The sequence below is a fragment of the Tachypleus tridentatus genome, chromosome 4, assembly GCF_004210375.1.
Source record: "Tachypleus tridentatus isolate NWPU-2018 chromosome 4, ASM421037v1, whole genome shotgun sequence".
Classification (NCBI taxonomy): domain Eukaryota; kingdom Metazoa; phylum Arthropoda; class Merostomata; order Xiphosura; family Limulidae; genus Tachypleus; species Tachypleus tridentatus.
Window position 1 is genome coordinate 12,992,709 of NC_134828.1, and position 21,424 is coordinate 13,014,132.

At 36.3% G+C, this 21,424-nt stretch overlaps 1 protein-coding gene across 4 annotated transcripts; it reads right to left on the bottom strand.

Moving 5' to 3' along the window:
- Positions 1 to 2,103: 2,103 nt before the first annotated feature.
- On the bottom strand, positions 2,104 to 20,796 carry LOC143248583 (uncharacterized). Of its 4 annotated transcripts, XM_076497053.1 has the most exons (7): positions 12,557 to 12,642; positions 12,127 to 12,173; positions 9,211 to 9,236; positions 8,221 to 8,349; positions 6,321 to 6,614; positions 4,551 to 4,878; positions 2,104 to 4,517 (listed from the first exon to the last, which is right to left on the bottom strand). In XM_076497053.1, the coding sequence occupies exons 2-7, from the start codon at positions 12,158 to 12,160 to the stop codon at positions 4,099 to 4,101; spliced, it is 1,230 nt and encodes a 409-aa protein (XP_076353168.1). In that variant the 5' UTR covers positions 12,161 to 12,173; positions 12,557 to 12,642; the 3' UTR covers positions 2,104 to 4,098. The 4 variants fall into 4 exon arrangements, with proteins under 4 accessions (XP_076353168.1, XP_076353166.1, XP_076353167.1 ...); XM_076497051.1 differs by lacking the exon at positions 12,557 to 12,642 and adding an exon at positions 20,567 to 20,796 and having other exon boundaries at positions 2,104 to 4,878; XM_076497052.1 differs by lacking the exon at positions 12,557 to 12,642 and adding an exon at positions 12,711 to 12,879 and having other exon boundaries at positions 2,104 to 4,878.
- Positions 20,797 to 21,424: the final 628 nt, after the last annotated feature.

Below are 21,424 nucleotides of genomic sequence, written 5' to 3' on the forward strand. Positions count from 1 at the left end.
ATTTGCCAGCCAAAGTTGTTCGCACCGTAGTAATTCTGCTAGAAATGTTTACTACAGGGAGTTTTGTCTTGAATTTCGCATAAAGTTACGCGAAGGCTATCTGCGCTATCGTCCATAATTTGTCGTCCATAATGTAAGACGAGAGGGAGGGAAACTAGTCATCGCCATCTTGGGCTACTCTTTTACCAACGAATAGTGGGATTAACCGTCATATTATAAAGCCCCCACGGCTAAAAGGGCAAGCATGTTTGGTATGACGTGGATTCGAACGCGCGACCCTCGGATTACGGGTTGAGTGCCCTAACCACCGTGCCATATCAGGCCTACCAGATTGATACATACGACTTTATATTTCTGAGATACTGAACTGCAGACGAAAAAAAGAAGTTTTTAGAAAACCTTATCCCTCACTGGGTGTCGACAGAAAATTATAAAATCTCTGACCGCTTTCGACAAACTTTCATTTTGAGTCCAGAAAATGTTATTTAAGAATGAAATAGAGTGATATGTGTTTTCATGTAAACTTCTCTTTTCTACCACATGGGCCCGGCATGGCCTAGCGCGTTAAGGCGTGCGCTTCGTAATCTGAGGGTCGCGGGTTCGCGCCAAACATGCTCGCCCTCCCAGCCGTTGGGGCGTTATAATGTGACGGTAAAAGAGTAGCTCAAGAGTTGGCGGTGGGTGGTGATGACTAGCTGCCTTCCCTCTAGTCTTGCACTGCTAAATTGGGGACGGCTAGCACAGATAGCCCTCGAGTAGCTTTGTGCGAAATTCCAAAACAAACAAACAAAATCTACCACGTGACTCGGTGTTGCGTTTAACAGTTTATAACGTTACGAGTCGGACTTCGATAGCCAGTTGCATATCTTTGTCTTAACCACCGACAAACCTACCAGAAAACATTATACAAGCATCTGTTGACAGTGGTACATCAGAATCAGTGTGTTAAGTTATATATAAATAATATGACAGGTTGGACAAACTGGAAGAGCGTTTCGAAGTTTCCTCTTATGTGTGTAAAATCTTAGTTAAATATAACCACAACTTTGAATTTTCAGATGTTGAAATCACTGAGAGAGAGAAAACAATACACATCGTGTAAACATTGAAAAGTTCTTTACCAAGTCTAACATTACTAAATATATAGATGAAACATTACATTTTACCAAGCCTAACATTACTAAATATATAGATGTAACATTACATTTTACCAAGCCTAACATTACTAAATATATAGATGTAACATTATATTTTACCAGGCCTAACATTACTAAATATATAGATGTAACATTATATTTTACCAAACCTAACATTACTAAATATATAGATGTAACATTATATTTTACCAAGCCTAACATTACTAAATATATAGATGTAACATTATATTTTACCGAGCCTAACATTACTAAATATATAGATGTAACATTATATTTTACCAAACCTAACATTACTAAATATATAGATGTAACATTATATTTTACCAAGCCCAACATTACTAAATATATAGATGTAACATTATATTTTACCAAACCTAACATTACTAAATATATAGATGTAACATTATATTTTACCAAGCCCAACATTACTAAATATATAGATGTAACATTATATTTTACCAAACCTAACATTATTTTACCAAGCCTAACATTACTAAATATATAGATGTAACATTATATTTTACCAAGCCTAACATTACTAAATATATAGATGTAACATTATATTCATTCTCATATGTCTTTTCATTAGCTAGCTGTTGTTGTTTTGTACTAAATTATCACTTAATGACGTAACATAATTACTGACTACTAATCATAGGAGTAAGTTTTGTTCAAAGCCTGACCCCTGACGGAGTTATGTAAACATAACCAGATGTAGTGATTTTAATAAAAAAGGTGTTTAAATATATTTATTTGTTATTCGTATTTTAAAACTGACTAAGAATGTGAGATAATCCACTTACCACTGTTTTAATATTACTGTCGTAAGCACAACAAATCAACAACGGTTGTAACGCTCAACTCATATTTAGCCTCAGATGCTTTGGTAGAACATTTGGTAAGTTTAAAGTACCATGAAGGATACACGAACACACCATTGTTTCTATGGATCTCTTTATTTGGTGCATACAATCATTGTAGCCTACTATGGACATAACAAAATAATCAACCATCGGATTCCAAAAACACAGGTTTCATCATCGTCGAGATAACTCATGGCTTGATACACTTGTCATTCTTATAAATTATATAAATATAGAGCGAATAAAAACTATATTCCTTATAAGTAATATAATTTGTTCTTCACAAGATTTTCTAGTTTAACAAAATATTAATTCAAAGTCCATGAAGACCCTTCTGTACGATTTGCATTTAGGCTTCATTTGTTTGTTGCTAAGCCTACTTCTAGTAGGAATTATATGTAGGTTAAATCAACAGTTAGTGAGTAAACAGTGTCATCAGAGATTGGTACTTTTGTAAGATTATTTTTTCTTTACCGCTTTTTTCTTCTGTGTTAATTATTCTTGCAAGTATAATTTAAACAGTTAAAGAGCTGTTTCCCACATAGACATCAAACGATTCAACATATATCTATAAATAAAATTATTATGTTTATTAATGGCTTCTATAGTCAATTAATTATTTTTGTTTTCATTATTCTATTTCTGATGTAATACATTATTGTCATAAAACATGCCACACACAAGTGAATATGTGGAGCTCCACCTAGTTTTTAAAACGTCAAACTTTACATCTCACGACGTCAGACACAGATTGAATAAAAGTTGTATTGTTCTTGATAAAACTCGTTAATCTCATAATTTGGTTATAAATTTGTTTACATTGTTTAATTTTTTTTGCCCATAAAGAAAGGGCTTCAAAATAGTTCTTACTTTATAATTATTTGTTTAAACACCAAATATAATTGTCTAAAAGGGATAAGACGAGAGTCATACAAAGTCTTGAGTGTTGAAAGAAACAATAGTTAGGAGGTAAAATTCTACGTTTCCAAGGCTACAAAATTTTGTTAGATGTGCTTAACAGAAATGATTCCGGATATTTCTGTTGGAAAGGAACTTTTTTTTTTTTAAAAAAAAGAAGAATATAGAAATAATCATTGAAAAGAAATGCTATTTTATGGTAAAGCGCGAATCATCACCAGTACAAATTCGTCCATTTTAACATGTATCATTCAGCGACAACAAACCAAGATTAATTATGTACACACACGACACATAAATAAGTTTCAGAAAACACTATATCGACTGTTTGAGTTCCATACCAAGTTTAACAGCATCACCAAAAATAGTAAGTTGTTACAGATTCGATACAGCCATTTCAAATCATTAACACAACGCAAACCGAAGTGCATATTTCTTTTAACGTGGTTTGGCATTTCATACAAGTGATTCACAACATATGGCAGCAGAAAAAGAAAAGAAAAAAATATTTTTATTGGCGACGAAATATTTAACACGTTAGAATAATTTAACATTAAATTTTAACTTGAAAAATAATAGACTTAACAGCTAAAAGTTATTATTATCACTCGAAATCATATTTGTATTTTGTTTAACTTTACAAAAAATATAATTGTGTTATCTCTCATTTTAACTCTTTCGCTACTGTTTTAGTTTCGTCTCCTATTTGTGTACGGTTTTTTTATAGCACAACATAAGGCAGACAACCTTCAAGCTTTTCCAAAACCTAGTTTAGATACATTTACCTGTGATGAAAAATTGCCGACAGAAGGAAAAAATACACAACAGTAGTTCATTAATTGAAGTTACATTTTCCAAAAAAAAATAACTGTGTTGCGAGAGGAGTTGCGATATTTTAGTTTCAGTATTACATTGTCTTTCCTTTTATTTACGATTGTTGCTGTCTTTTTGACATAGTTTGAAAAGTATGTGTTAACATAAATAGTTTTAAAAATCTGTCAATAAAATATTTGTCAGGTAAAGTTTGAATACGTTAGATTGATTGTGTTTGAATGTTACGAAAACTTTGATATTAAAATTTTTCATTTATTTTCTTTAAAGTTACTCCTTTAGAAATTGCAGAGTATTTATTCTCTGTGTCTAATATTTTGCTCCTCCCACTATATTGGGGGATCTCTACCAGTAGGTGGTAGTCCGTGAGAATATTCTTGTTGAGAAGGTCCACTGGAACTTCGACGAGAGCGACTTGGAAACTGTGGAAAACCTTTTGGCAATTGAGGAAAGTTTGGGAATTGTCCTGAAGATGGGGAACTGAATGATCCAAAGCCACGACCTTGTTGTGAATATTGGGAACCTCCGGGATGAGCTGGGTTAGCAGAAGGAACGTGAGGCGGAGGACCAAAAGAAGGAGGACCTTTAGGAGCTGCCGGTGGCTGACCATGAGGAGTATCAGAACCGGAATTATGAGGAACTTCTGGAAACTGTGGGAAACCTGCTGGAAGTTGTGGAAAGTTTGGGAATTGTCCCGGAGAAGGTGCACTGTGATCTTGCTGTGCAGGTGGGGCACTTTTAGGTGGAGGTGGGCCATAAGATTGGGGACCACTAGGAGGAGGTGGGCCATAAGATTGGGGACCACTAGGAGGAGGTGGGCCATAAGATGAAGGGCCGCTAGGAGCAGCGGGTTGTGGTTGTCCCTGCTGTTGTGGAACTCCACCATATTGATAACCAGGATATCCTTGACCCTGAGGAGCAGCGGGTTGAGGTTGTCCCTGCTGTTGTGGAACTCCACCATACTGATTACCAGGATATCCTTGACCCTGAGGGGCAGCACTTCCCTGCCGTGGTGCACGTTTTTGGTGTGCTTGTCCTCCGTATAAGAAGTTTTCTGGATAGTACCTTGGTGATAGAGCAAAGTGTTGTTTGGGCCTCTGTTCAAGGGGCTGAAAATACACGTTTGTTAATATTTGAAAGCGATAAATCGCTAATTCAAAGCTGTAAGCATATGCAAAGTTAGAACAGATATTCCACAAATACACAGAATAAACATAAATTAAATATTAATTAAAGATCACGAGTCTCATCGAAATAAGGTTCCTTTCCTATTAGCGTGTGATCTTAAATTCAAAGGTTTTTTATATGTTTTTAAATTAATTTCAAAATAGTCTCTCTATATATTTTACCGGACCTATTTTTTAACCTTTAAAGTCAACTAAACGTCCAGCGAATTTTATTAAACCTTGACCTTGTCCTATCATACTAAGTATCCAACCCCAGACGTTCCACAAACATTTTGAATTATGTACTAGCAACAGGAATTCTCAAGAATAATAAAATAAAAAAGTAAACGATGTTTACAGAAAAGAATGGCCTTACCAGTACAATACAGAATCAATACATAATAAAACCTTGACCTCTAACAAAGTGTACTTCCAATCTAGTCAATCCTAATTAACCTCTGACCTCTAACAAAGTGTACTTCCAATCTAGTCAATCCTAATTAACCTCTGACCTCTAACAAAGTGTACTTCCAATCTAGTGATCTTCAATAGTTTGTAGCCTCTGACATAGTGTACTTCCAATCTAGTGATCTCTAATAGAGTCTGTGACCTCTGATTCAGTCTACTTCCAATCTAGTCATCCCTAATAGAGTCCGTGACCTCTGAAATAGTGTACTTCCAATCTAGTCATCCCTAATAGAGTGCGTGACCTCTGAAACAGTGTACTTCCAATCTAGTGATCTCTAATAGAGTCTGTGACCTCTGACTAAGTCAATTTCCAATCTAGTCATCCCTAATAGAGTCTGTGACATCTAACTGTAGTTTCAAAGGTATAATTTTTACCTCTAATGTGTTCTCAGTCAGTTCTTAGACTGGATACTGAAATAATTTTCAAACTACACGCTTGAAAATAAAAAAAAAAGGAAGATACAGAGATCTTTGTTTGTACACAATCAATTCACTTTTGTTTTGAACCTTTAACTTCATTGTAGCTTCTCACGCAATGATTAGCAGCTGTCCGTTGTTTGTATACAGCAAAGCGATCTTCAAGGGTGTTCTCGACTACTTACAAGGAAGTAAGGCAGACGATTTATTAAACAAGTGAGTAGTTCAGTGCAAAAAAACAAAACATTTAATATAATGACGTAAGCATAAAACATTATGTATTTAAAACGTACATTCCTTATCTAATCGTTCAAGAATTATAAGAGTGTACAATAATAGTATTCCAACCACACTTTGTCTGTCATAGCCACCTCCGACGACGCGTTTCACTCACTCCAGAGCTCATCGGGCTGGCTGTGATACAACAAACACAGTGGTGCTCGGAACACTATTTACACAAGCCTTTTGTTTTGACGTGAACGCCCCTTAACAATTCTTACCTTATAAAGGTAATCGTTAACCACGTGGTATTTTTCTGATTGGGAACAAATATCCTGACTGGATGGAACACAGTTCAAGTGCACCTGGTGAAACACTGTTCCTGCTGGGCACATCCAGGAATGCTTGGAGCCTCCCACACAATAATGGAAAGCTCGACAGTCAACACTGTTATCAGCATAATATCCATCATTCTTTCCACTGCACCCGAACTTGGAATTCCCCAAGAGGACTGACAAGGGATCCTGTGTGGTTGGTTTTTCCTTCTGAGGGGGACCTGCCCCATTTAAAGCTTGCTGAAAGAGTGAAAAGTTTATGTTAGTACACTATTTTAAGACCTTCTTTAGCCACCAAATAAATTAGTACAAGTTTAAAACAAAAGAGTCTGTCGAAACTGTGGTTGTTCAAAAGCCAAAAAGTTAAACGAATCCCATTAAGTGGACTTGTCCAGAGTACTGTAATGTCATGCAAAATAAGATGTTTTACAGGGGCATAAGATTATTTTACTATGTTACGGTAAAAGTGTTGTGTTCTGCAATACGATATTGTCGTCGTTTCTTAAATGCAAAACAATAGAATTGACCATGGGCATTCTGTCCACCAAGGAAGATCGAACCCTGGATTTTAGCGTTCAAAATCCATAAACATAACTCTGATCCACCGGAGAACTTGGAAAAAAGACCCATTTCCCGACTTTCTTTGTTTGATTTTGAAATTCGCGCAAAGCTACACGAGGGCTATCTGCGCTAGCCGTTCCTAATTTAGCAGTGTAAGACTAGAAGGAAGGCAGTTAGTCATCACCACCCACCGCCAACTCTTGGGATACTCTTTTACCAACGAATAGTGGGATTGATTTTAACATTATAATACCCCCACGTCTGAAAGGGCGGGCATGTTTGGTGCGACGGGGATTCGAAATCACGACCCTCAGATTACGAGTCGAGCGCCTTAACCACCTGGCCATGCCGGGCCGTTTCCCGAATTTAAAATCAACTTAAAAGTTGTGTCTGTGATAAATCAATTAATATAATAACGTATACTTAATGTGTGTGTGTTTTCTCATAGCAAAGTCACTATCTGCTGAGCCCACCGAGGGGAATCGAACCCCTGATTTTAGCGTTGTAAATCCGAAGACTTACCGCTGTACTAGCTACACCTAATGTTTATATCTTTATTGCAGCCATTCACATAAATTAAAGGTTACGTTGAAATTAGGCTTAAGTATGTCACCATTACAGAAGGTTAAAGCATCGTTCAACTGTGCTCTTAGTAACATTTTTTTTTCTAATAACGATGCGGGAACTGAAAAAGATCAAACAGTTCTACATAAAAAAAAACATACTAGACTTTGAATCCAAGGGTTGCCAAAAAATCGTTATAGTACCATAAGTGTGTTATAAGTGTGACAGTCTAATATCACACCATTCAACTAGAGTAATTGCTACTAGATACTTTCCTCAGACGTTCCTAGTTTATAATCACGAACAGCTAGTACAGATACCTTCTAAGTAATTTGCACGAATAAATTGTTTGTTTTGTTTGTTTTTTGAATTTCGCACAAAGCTACTCGAGGGCTATCTGTGCTAGCCGTCCCTAATTTAGCAGTGTAAGACTAGAGGGAAGGCAGCTAGTCATCACCACCCACCGCCAACTCTTGGGCTACTCTTTTACCAACGAATAGTTGGATTGACTGTCACATTACAACGCCCCCACGGCTGAAAGGGAGAGCATGTTTGGTGTGACCGGGATTCGAACCCGCGACCCTCAGATTACGAGTCGCACGCCTTAACATGCTTGGCCATGCACGAATAAAAAAAACAAGAACAAAAACTAATATGTTTCTTTAATGAATCATTATCAGGGTAAAAACTTATATTTTAATACCTCATAAACAATACTTACTCCAGGAAAAGATCCAGGTCTAGGACCACCAGCTTGTGGAGGACCATATGCTTGTCTTGAATAGCCACCTCCTATTGGGGTCTGATGCCTTGAAGCAGCAGGTGGGGCATATCTTGCTTGCCGCTTATCCTATTTAAAGCACAAAAAGGAAGAGACATTTAACGCAATTAGAACAGCCACTCTTGTTATCGCATTATTTTATGTGTATTTATTTTATGTGTGTGTGTGTAATAACTGTAGCACATGGTCGTTAATCAAATGACCAAAAAGTAGAAACAGACCGCGGGCTGAAGTTTCAGAAACAGTGGTGATATTTCATATTAGGGCTATTTTAAAATAGACGTATCATACTTTAACTTAGTTTATATATACGAAACATTAAAAATTGAACAATACGATTGTTAATATGATGAAGATATAGCTTATGAATGAAGAACAGCTTTGTGGCTCGTATTCATGACATAGCGAATGGTTCTACAAGGTAACAAAGGTCTCTACTGTTATTGCTTCCTTGCATCTAGAACTATCTTTGTTGTCTGTGACTGATTAAGGCCATGGGTAACTACTATTTGCTTTCTATTGGCGCGGTCCTGTTGCGAAATTATCCATTTTTGTTGTCTATGTTCTGTTTAAGACCATGGACAACTACCGTTTGCCTTTGTTTTTGTGGTTATGTTCTGGAAGTATCAATTTTTGTTGTAGACCGTCTTTGTTGTCCATGACTGACTAATACAAGAGAAAACTTACTGGATATCGTGGTAACATAAAATGTGTAATTTCACTCAAACAGAATTTTTATAAATCAAAACAGTTGAGTGACATAATAACACAGAGCATAACGTTAATCAATTATAACACTGGAGTGTTAATGTGTAGTAACACACAGAACATAACGTTAATGTACCATAACACTAGAGTTACTGTGTAGTAACAACTGTAACTGCTGTATAGATTTCTATAGTAAATAATTATCATATCAAAACTTCTTACCCTATCTCCTGTAACCACACAAATTCCTGTAAAAACAAACAGAAAACCACTGAATGTTAATTATATTCTTCAGCATTACAAACCAGTAAAAGAATAGCATTCTACAATATAATAAATATTTTTGTAGTTAAGTTTTAAAAATGTGATACAATTTGACTCGTCAGAACAGACACTTTCGTTTTCATGAAAATCTACATTGAATTCTTTTGTTTCATAATTTGGTTTGTTTCGAATTTCGCTAGCCGTCCCTAATTTAGCAGTGTAAGACTAGAGGGAAGGCAGCTAGTCATCAACACCCACCGCCAACTCTTGGGCTACTCTTTACCAACAAATAGTAGGATTGAACGTCACATTATAATGCCCCCACAGCTGAAAGGGCGAGTATGTTTGGTGTTACGGGGATTCGAACCCACGACCGTCAGAGTCGAGTGCCTTAACCACCTGGCTACGCCGGACCGTTTCATTATGTTCCTGTAAAAATTACTTAAACGGCTATTTGCGTACTATCATTCGTAATTTTGAACTGATGGACCGCAGTGACAACAACTAGTGAGCACTTTTTGTCTCATTCAATAGAGACTTGACTATCACTCTTTTACCACGGGTGTGAACTTTGAACCCTCGGACACTAACCATTGAGCCACTGCCAAACTTTGTTCTTGAAATTCATTGAACCAATTCTTAAATTGTTAACTGAAAAACAAAAACAAGTCACTAGCGAAATTATCACAGTGATCTTAACATGTTTCCCTTTTTACTGAGTCTAAAGGCATTAACTAAATTATAACAGTGCCCTCTTAATTTAAACCCGATACTTCATGGAAAGCTTGTTTGTTTGTTTGTTTTTTGAATATCGCACAAAGCTACACGAGGGCTATATCCGCTAGCCGTCCCTAATTTAGCAGTGTGAGACTAGAGGGAAGGCAGCTAGTCATCACCACCCACCACCAACTCTTGGGCTACTCTTTTACCAACGAATAGTGGGATTGACCGTTACATTATAACGCCACCACGGCTGAAAGGGCGAGCATGTTTAGCGCAACCGGGATGCGAACCCGCGACCCTCAGATTACGAGTCGCACGCCTTAACATGCTTGGCCATGCCGGGCCTTCATGGAAAGCTGTCATCCAGAGTGACCACATTGTTTTCTAGTCGAATGTTTTAATATTAAAGTGATCAAATTGATTGCTGGTTGTACGGTCTATATTACAGAGTCGCCACGCTGCTTTCTAATGGTGTCGTCTGTGGCACAGATTCGTCATTCTATTTTCTGGTAGTGTTATCTATACGACAAAGCCGTCGTACTGATTTCTGGTAGTATCGTCCATATGACAGTCGTTGTGCTGCTTGCTGGTCGTATTGACTATATGATAAAGTTGTCGTGCTGGTTTCTGACCATATTGTCCATATGACAGAACCGCCGTGATGGTTTCTGACCACATTGTCCACATGACAGAGCCGCCGTGCTGGTTTCTGACCATATTGTCCACATAACAGACTCGTCGTGCTAGTTTCTGACCACATTGTCCACATGACATAGCCGCCGTGCTGGTTTCTGACCACATTGTCCACATGACAGAGCCGCCGTGCTGACTTCTGACCATAATGTCCATTTGACAGATTCGACATTCTGTTTTCTGATAGTATCGTTTATATGACAAAGCCGTCGTACTGATTTCTGGTTCTATATGACAGAATAGTCGTATAGATTTCTGGTTCTATACGACATAGTCGTATTATTGTTAACAGCTTTAATATTAACTGGTCGATTAAGAAGTGACCGGATCAAAATTGAAATGTTACAAGTATTGTCAACCTTGGAAAACAAAACGAGAAACAATTTGCTGAAACTCACGTATTCATAAATTAATAAACGTTTTTAAACTGTAAAATTGATGTTTTAATAGCGCCCTCTATTACATGATCACAACATAACCTTAAACCCTTTTTCTAAAAGTCTACACATTGCTGCTTAGTTAAAGTTTTGAAAACTGGTTTTCTGGAAAGGTCCAGATCTTCTGTGATTTGGTTACATATTTAAACACGTTTTTGTTATAGCTTTTCGGTTCTCTGTCGATTTATATTTAAAAGAAAAACGTGTTTGCTGCCAATATCTAAATTGTTAATTTTGTTTATATGTTAAACACTCGTGGGTACAGTCGTCAGCTTGAACCAATTTTGAACTCGACAAAAACATGCACTGCACTTTGGAACCATTATACGACTGACGGTAAAATTCCACTATTCGATAAGAATTTCGTCTCGTAATATTAGGGTCACGGGTTCGAATCCCCGTCGCACCAAACATGCTCGCCTTTTCAGCTGTGGTGGCGTTATAATGTCTTGGTCAATCCCCCTATTAGTTGGTAAAAGAGTAGCCCAAGAGCTGGCGGTGGGTGGTGGTGACTACCTGCCTTCCCTTTAGTTTTACACTGCTAAATTAGGGATGGCTCGCGCAGATAGCCCTTGAGCAGCTTTGCGCGAAATTAAAACAAACAAACAAACAATCGATAAGAGTTGGTGATGGGTACTCTAGTCTTACCAGTTCAAAATTAGGGCTGGTTATACGCAGTTTGCCCTTGTGTAGCTTTGAGCGAAATCCTGAAACAATGTTACTTATGGTTCCAGAAATATAATTACAGAAAAAAATAAAATATATAATAAACTGTCATAAGAATGGATGATATATTCTGAGTTACATATAATGAAAGAAAATAAACTTATGATGTAACGTCACCAAATTCATATAATACAACTCCGAGCTAATCTTTAATAATTTCCACATTTGTAACGTTTTATAAAACTCATTTTTGACGAGGAAAGAAAATACGAGAAAATTGTATTGAATAATTAAATAGCTTTTGTTTTTACTGAACAATGGAGAATCGAACAATCTCTATTTGGACTTCACTTACCGACCACTAGAATGAGACACACCAACAGCTTCATATCTGATTCTTATCTGTAACAAAAGAAAACTGGTGTAAGTTGTACGTCCACAAAGATTACTTCAATCTGGTATTCACAAAGCCCCTCCTTTAACACGTGAATTCACGGGATAAAACAAAGATGGTCAAAGGTTGTGGTGCTATGAACAAGTAGGCATTGGCCAACAGCTCGAGAACTTACTATTAAGTTAATAACCCCGATGTTCTAGAAGGTTCTCTGAAGAACTATTGGTCAGTAATCAGAAATAGCCTCTGTTTTTAATGTAAAGAACTACTGACCTACCATCCTCGAGCTTATGACCAACATTACGATATCTTTGCGTGGTCAACATAATCAATTTACCAGAATTTTGGACAAATTACAAATATCACTTAAAGGTGAACCAGTTGAACTTACCGTCTCACCCACACAAGCACCGAACAGGAAGTGTGAAAAGTGAGACGCGAACCAGGTTTTTATGTGACAACGCCATTTTGGTTTAACCTAGTTTTCTTTGCCTGAGCTTTAAGAGGGTGGGGTAGTGCTACATTACCCCCCCCCCGTGAATTACCTCATTATTCTTCAACCTTCGCAGATTTCAACAATCGAGACATATCACACACAAAGCATATTTAGGCTAGCGACTCGGACCACGCCCTTCTCGTGCTCAGGGTTGTGATTGGCGAAAGTAACGCGCACAACTTTTTACTTTGCCCTAATTCCGCTTACAACATAACCGGTAGTGCACTTGTTCGCCGTATTCCACTTAAAGAAAGAAAAAAAAAATTAAAAATACAGTTCACGGCAACATGTGTCATATCCTTTTATTTCTACATTCACATGTTTTTCATTTTTGTTTGTTTTTTGTCAATCAGTATGAACGCGCTCCAGCCTCTCCCACGTGTTTCAAATGTTTTAAAGTCACAAAGAGCTACTAGTACCATATAATGGCCTTAGCTAAGCCTACTATTACAATCACTTGTATCTAGGATCCTGTTTCTTCAAAGTACATGAACAAGTAGTGAGCGAAGACAACTAATACAATAAGTCCGTTGCCCACTACAGGTTCAATATTATATTTTTGTAATACTATATATTATATAGAGAAGTGTATGTTTTTTTTTTAATTCGTCAAAGTTTTATTTTCTTCCCAGATTGTACTGTTCCTGTGTCACGTGATACTCAACTATCAACTACCATGTTCTCACGAGACTATCCATTAACATACCACATAATCCGTTAACGTTTATCAATATGTATGCAGGTCTCGAACAACAACGAAAAGCGATGTTTTCTACCTGAACAATAAAACGCTTTCAGACATACTAAAGGTATAATATTACTTCCTAATCTATTTGGTGTAATATTTCGGTAGGGGGCGTAACCGGGAAGAGAGAGGAAGTTCGAACGACCACTACAAACATTCTAAAAGGTCGTCTGTTGTTATTGCACTAAAGAAACACTTGTCTGTCATGCAAGTCACTTTGATTTATTGTGTAGAAAGAAAGCTTCGATTCTGGGGCAAATGATGTGCTTTCCCACTTTGTGGTGCTGGCTATGCCACTTGGCTTCACTAACATTTTCTTATTTATTTGTTGTAATATTTCAGTAATCGCTTCAACTATAATCTTTTCATGTATTTAATAATAGTGTTTGCTCATAAGTCTTTGATAGTAGTGTTTGCTCATAAGTCCTTCTAGTTACCTTTAATTTTTTATTGGGGCCCGGCATGGCCTAGCGTGTTAAGGCGTACCACTCGTAATCTGAGGGTCGCGGATTCGCATCCCCGTCGCGTCAAACATGCTCGCCCTTTCAGCCGTGGGGGCGTTATAATGTGACTCTCAATCCCACTATTCGTTGGTAAAAGAGTAGCCCAAGAGTTGGCGGTGGGTGGTGATGACTAGCTGCCTTCCCTCTAGTCTTACACTGCTAAATTAGGGATGGCTAGCAAAGATAGCCCTCGAGTAGCTTTGTGCGAAATTCAAAAACAAACTTAATTTTTTATTTAGATATGACGTATCTAAGATCATCAGAGATAAAACATATCCAATACTATTAGAGATAAGACGTACCCAGGGCTATCATAGACAAGCCTTTTCTAAGAAGATCGGATAATAGGTATACCTAGGATTATCAAATATAAGATACATCTAGGACTATCAAAAACAAGACATGCCTAGAATTATCGGAGATAAAGCATACCCAGGACTATCAGAAAATAAGGTATAAGTAGGACTATCAGGGATAATGTGTATTTAGAACTATCGGAGATAAGACATACTAAGGACTCTCAGAGATAAGACTTACCCAGGAATGTCAAAGATAAGGCATGTTCAAGACTATCAGAGATAAGACTTACCAAGGAATGTCAAAGATAAGGCATGTTCAGGACTATCAGAGATAAGACTTATCCAGGAATGTCAAAGATAAGACATACTAAGGAATATCAGAGATAAGACTTACCCAGGAATGTCAAAGATAAGGCATGTTCAGGACTATCAGAGATAAGACTTACCCAGGAATGTCAAAGATATGGCATGTTCAGGACTATCAGAGATAAGACTTACCCAGGAATGTCAAAGATAAGGCATGTTCAGGACTATCAGAGATAAGACTTACCAAGGAATGTCAAAGATAAAGCATGTTCAGGACTATCAGAGATAAGACTTATCCAGGAATGTCAAAGATAAGACATACTAAGGAATATCAGAGATAAGACTTACCCAGGAATGTCAAAGATAAGGCATGTTCAGGACTATCAGAGATAAGACTTACCCAGGAATGTCAAAGATATGGCATGTTCAGGACTATCAGAGATAAGACTTACCCAGGAATGTCAAAGATAAGGCATGTTCAGGACTATCAGAGATAAGACTTATCCAGGAACATGAAATATTTTGACACGCCAGGACTACCAGACACGAGACATGCTTAGTTAGGGTTGATGTTCTAAATAGATTAAGAAATTTTCCTGATAAAAAGTGCGAGAAATGATTGAAGTTAAAGAAATAGTAATGTTTTAATGGTGGCTCAACGGTAAGTTTGAGGTTTTTAACACTAAAAATCGGTTTTTAACATAGATTAGAAAACTCAGAATATCAGGGAATGTTGGTTTTTGTTCAGTTCTAGAGAGGGGGCTATCCTTACACAAGGCTGTTATAACGAAGAGAAAATTACCTGTGTGAAAACAGAAATAGAATCATTAATAGAGTGACGGTTTTCAAGAACAACATTAAGAGGATGACGTAGTTTACGTCAGATCAACAGATCCTGTGAGTTACTCTAGTCGAAAAAAACAAGAGACACTGTTATCACATATTTTGAAACTAAATCAGGTCTTGGAAATAGTGAAACTTCAGAGCGTATAAATGAAAAAACACAAAAAGAGAAGAACAGCCTTGGACATAGCACCAAGTTTCGTGTGTAAAATCACTCAAATCTGTGTCTGCAATATGGTCGACGTTATGTTACCTACGTCATGGTTTGAAATTATTTCTTTAAAATATTTCTTATCCTTACCTTCAGTGAGTATATGGTTTAAATAACGTAAAAGGACTGACGTAAATGCCAAAGCATACACGTAATTAGTTCTGCCTTAATTACACACACTTTAATGATAGGATTGGATCGTTGATTATAATTTGAACTTTGACCTTCAGCGGGCTGTTTTTTTACGCTCGAATCGTGCAACTTATTAGAAATTCTTTGTAAATTAATTCACGGTATAGTAACCTAAATAAATGTAGACGTGTGAATAACCTTAGGCCTAATCTACTATTTGCTATTATACAGTTTACCAACTGTTTAACGATTTTACTACAGATTTATTTACTCTTTCGTCATAGGTAAAATGTAAATTATGATCTGTGACGTAGAGGCTTAATACATCCTTTGTTTCGCCGCACCCTCTGAGGTAGATTGCAATTTCTAGTATTCAAGGTTTATAAACACAGGTTGTATCGGCTAACCGAAGAAATACACTTTGGGCTCATATAATGGTGATTTACATATAATATTTATTGAGGTTTTAAATATATAAACATAGTTTATTCGATTCTTTGTTCCAAGTTAAGCGCAAAACTACACGGCGAGTTATCCGTGCTCTGCCTAGGTTATCGAAACCAGGTTTCTGGCGTTGTACGTCCGCTGATATACCGCTGTGCCACTGAGTGGAAGGGGCCTATAGTTTTTATTAAGATATGTATTTAACAAACTTAATGTTTCTATTTGACTGTTTAATTCTAAATTCACAAATGATACGTATTATCCGTTAATAAGTCATATATCCGAGATTATACATATTTGATGGTAGTTATATTTCTATACCCCGTTCTGTGTAATGTTTCACTTCAAACTAAGAATAGTGTACAAAGTGACGACAGAGAATGTGACATAAATTATAAACTAAACTTGGGTCACTTGTCTTAGGCTTAAGCTAACAAGCTTTTGAAGGCTTTCTCTTTAACTGACTAGATTTAAATTTTATCCATATTTCTTTACTATTATCACTCACAATTTAATAAACATTATAATTTTTGTCATTAGCACAATAACTTCTAAATGGTTAACCCCTGACATTTATGTTCCTGTCTCGTTCTTGTCCAAAACGAAAGACCGACTAATACAGCGAACAACCTTGAACCAGTTTTCGTGTAAGCCTTGATAACTATCACCTATCACTTTTAACATTTTTTTCTTTCACTTTGCCCAAGGAAATCTCTTAATATATTTATTCAGGTCTCTCGATTCATGTTTTTCATTACCACAGTGAAGAATTCGAAACATGCCCTAATTAACGACTTGTACTCGCCATAATTTCTATATAAACGAAAAACAAATGATAGATATATATATGTTTGCATTATAGCTGGCACCGTTATTAAATTATGTTAGACGTATCACACGTACCAACAAGGGTGTAGTGGCGTTGGAGTGGTACGACACGTGAAATACAGCAGACATTGGTTCAGAATACGGTTCTGTACACGGTAACATCCCATGTGTGAAAGACATTTTCGAAGGGTTTCGTCATTATAAAATTTACCACTTTATGACTTTGTTTGATATTGTAACTTATAAAGCTATTTGTGAAGACGAGTAAAAAGAGTTGTTTCTAAAATAATATATAATATACAAATAATAAACAAGTCACGCGTACTATAATACTGATGTTTTTAAATAATTATAAGCAGTATAACAATTTATCATTACAAAGTCAATGAAAGCTTAGAATTTTAGATACGAAAAATATATTATTTAGGTAAGGAAGTTTCAACAAACGGTGATATTGTAAAATGATACTTGTTCTACGAGTTAGGCCTATAACATAGCAATTGTAAATAGAAAATAAAACAAAAGTATTATTGTAATATAATACTTAACAGACTGATTTGAAAATGGAACTGTATTAACCTTACATAAGTTTTCTATGGTCTTCACGAACCTCAAATATATGTTTTAAACAAAGACGCCGACAGATGGAAGCACTACAGGTTTGTTTTCTCGGTAGCTTCAGTATTTGACCAGTTTGTGTTAAATTGTTATATTTAGTTTATTCAGGTGATAAAAAAGAAATATATTGGTCTGAACGTTCAACATCGGAAATATGAGATAAATCTAGGCGTAAACATCTGCAGTAATATTTCAAATAACATAAGATAAATTACTAGCAAAAATTTCAGTTTCAAAAACTATCAAATGTATGAGTTAATTATATTTTAATTCAAATAGCAACAATAGTGCTTTTCGGACAACAATAACACAGATAGTGATATTTAATACATTACTTGTTGTTATCTTTTTATTTATACGGATTTTTTTCTGATTTAATAAGTAATACTCCTTCTCATGTTAGTGTAATCTGTATAAAATTCCTCGTTTTTTACACTGGTTAGGATTAAACTTATTAACAACTTACAACAAGATGTATTATTTAGTACTGGAATATATTTCATTTGGATTACAAATAGATAGATGCACATGCTTGTAAGGGGGGCGATGCAGCAGTTATGACCTCACTTCTAACCTTTCACCCTTACAGATAAAAACGTGTTTAAAGTAACAAGTCGTATACCATCAAAATGCACTATTTTCAATGAAATTTACAAAATCCCCAAAAGTCATGCTTTAGAACCCTCCCTTTAGACCCCTCGTATGTTTATCAACTCCTGTACTTTTCCTCCAAACGTAAAAACACTACCAAGTTTTATAAATTTGTGCTTACGCTAGGATAAATATATTCATTATATGGACTGGAAATTATTACCAAATAAAACACTGAAATATCGTCTAAAGGGTTTTCGACTTTTTTTCATTCTACGGGTTGGAAAAATCTCTGTAAAAAAACTCATGGATCTTGAAGGGTACTTATGGTTTACTTGGTGGACCTTAAGAGATACTTATGGTGTGAGTACGAAGTGGTGGTGTTGGTCGAAAGAGACTAGATTTCGCTGTCTGAACTTCAGTTGCTCCTCAGTGGCACAGCGGCAAATCTGAAGATATATTGCTTACAAATCGAGTTTCGATACTCAAGATGGCATAGCACAGATAGCCCATTGCATAACTTTGTACTTAACTACAAACAAATAAATTGAACCTAAATTAATCACAAATCACTGTTTCCTCGTCATCTTTTAGGGATTGTAAGTACGTAAGACGAATTGATGGCTGTCGTTTCTGTCCAGACCCCGCTGAGGGTGTTATGAGCGATAACACAGACACACCTCCTAGTTGGAACAGGAGAAGGACACCAACTCCCTTGCCCACCACATCCCGCACCTTTCGAACCACCCTGGACAAGACATTGGATCCGTTTCTAGGATTGGCTTGTGTTATGTTCAAAATATGATTACATACAAAAACGTTCATATAATTCTGATATACGAAACTATAACCCTGAATATCTCATTCCAGCTGGGATAAGCTAATATTACTACACACACAAAAACAACTGTAAACCAAATATTTATAAAATATTTTCACTTTTAGAATATAGTGCTTATTTCCAAGGACTTAAGATGCATGTATTCTTGGGAAAAAAAACTGTAATAAAATAAAAGCTACACAAGGGCTGTTTGCGCTAACCATCCACAACCTTCATCAGAAAGATTAAAGGGAAGGTAACTTGTCAACAGCATCCATCGCCAATTCTTTGAATACTTTAATCAAATATAACAACATCATGGTCCCAAAGTGCTGACGTGAAAGTTGTAATTCCTTTTGCTCCCTACTGCCCACCAAATAATCCTAAAAATACCTTTTGAAAAGACATGGCAGACTACAGTGTCTTATGGATTAGTAGCTAACTGTTGGGCTATGGAAGTGAGGTCCGAAACTCAAAACATTTTTCGCAGTTTCAGCTGTGGATAAAAGTGACAATTAATTTCACTACCCGGTTTAAAAAACTGGACAAAACTTTTTCAGTGACATGCACAGCTGGCTGTCTTCTCTCTAGTTAACTGTTGAAAATTAGAGACTACTATGTTTTAATCGTATGTCTTACCTGGTCGTTTATTCCACGTGCACAAAATGTGCCTAGAAGGTTGAATTAATCGATTCCAACTCGTCTGCGGTCTTGTATCCGTGGTTGTTGATTTCCCTTAAGCCTAACTAGATGAACTAGGATAAAGCCGAACTGAGTATCTTGGTACGTTATATTCATATAAAGAGGAGTCTGCATCGTGGAAATATTAAATTATTGTGTGATTCATTATAATTAAAGAAAATATATTTCTGTTACAGATTACTCTATCCGTTTCATTTGAGGCAAGTCGGCTTAAGGTTTCAAAGCCTGCTAGATCTCGAAGCTTACCAAATTTGGGGAGTTCTAGCTTAAATATTTTTTGGCTTGCCAACGTAAAATCGTTAGGCCTACCAGTTTAAGATGTTGATACTTGCTAATTCACATAAAGCCTAACAGCTTAAGATTTTGAGGCCTGCCACCTATAGGTTGTTGGCAATGAGGAATAATATTAAACTCTGAAAAGCACATAAAACAGAGGAACCTATTTTCAGTTAAAACCTGTTATTAGTTCTGTCACTTCTTAATACTGAACTCATACTGATGTTAGAACATATTTTCTAAACATGGAACTTCAATAATCCTAATTGTTTAGGCAACGTTATAATCACTAATGACTTTCATTTAACATCCAAATCTTTTTAGGGTAATACATTTTCTAGTGAGCCTTTCACCTGAAAGTAAAAGCATTCTTTCATGATGTTAGGAAAACACCTCGGTTCAGAAAATAAATTTAAGTCAGAAATATAAAGCCCTATGACCACGAGCGCTTTTGAAAGCAGATCTTTCTGCACAAAAGGCAAAGAAAGATAAACCTTTCGAAACTGCTTGAATTATAGGATTTTGTATTTCTGTGTTAAAAAAAAATCTTAATTTTACATTTGATGAAAACTGATGTTGAAACTTACCGCATTTAAAGACGTTTATGTCAAACTTGTCCTTTATTTATATAAAACGTCAGAAACAAACTCTCGTCAAAAAATCGACAGTGGAACAACTTTACTTTATTTCTAACCGGAACACGACTTATTCAAAATGAGGGCTCTGAGCGAAACGAATGAGTGACGAGCTCGCTAGAAGGATAGAAGATTTTTGAGATTTTAAAAAACCTAAGGGAGAACGTGCAATATCTTTACTATCTTATATAAGTAGGTCATTTGCTGGTTTCTCTAATCTGAAGTCAATTAGCCGAGCCGAAACGAGTTAACAAATATTTGTAACACCGCTAACAATTCGAATAGGCGTGATTCCAAGTCTGAAGGCTTTCGGTTACGCTGCCGAAATATTCCAGCCTAAACGTGCATTATAGTTGATACCCTTGGAATACCTACCGTCCATTAATAAGAAACAGAAAATTTACGTAACTTACTTGCGTACATAGAAATAAAACAAATGGTAATACCGACTATATAGGTCAACCTTGGACAACAACCAACTTATACAGGTCTCTATGTATATCTACGTGTGTATAAGTCACGTTTTATTCTGAGAAAGTTACTGCATAAAAAATATTTAGGTATTAGGGTTTATCATGGGTGTTTTGAAACTTGACAAGAGCAGAACATATTTGATTGTATTGCGTCGGGACATATGTTTGTCAGACTAACAACAAAAACTTGGTTTGTAGTGAAATTAAACATTAAGCTGAAGAAAGCGGATATTCGCATGTGCAGGATGGCTTGTGAAGTAACCTCAAACATGAACTGAAAATCAAAACCGGAATAACAGACAAACTTATTAACCAATAATCAATAACCTACTGAAAC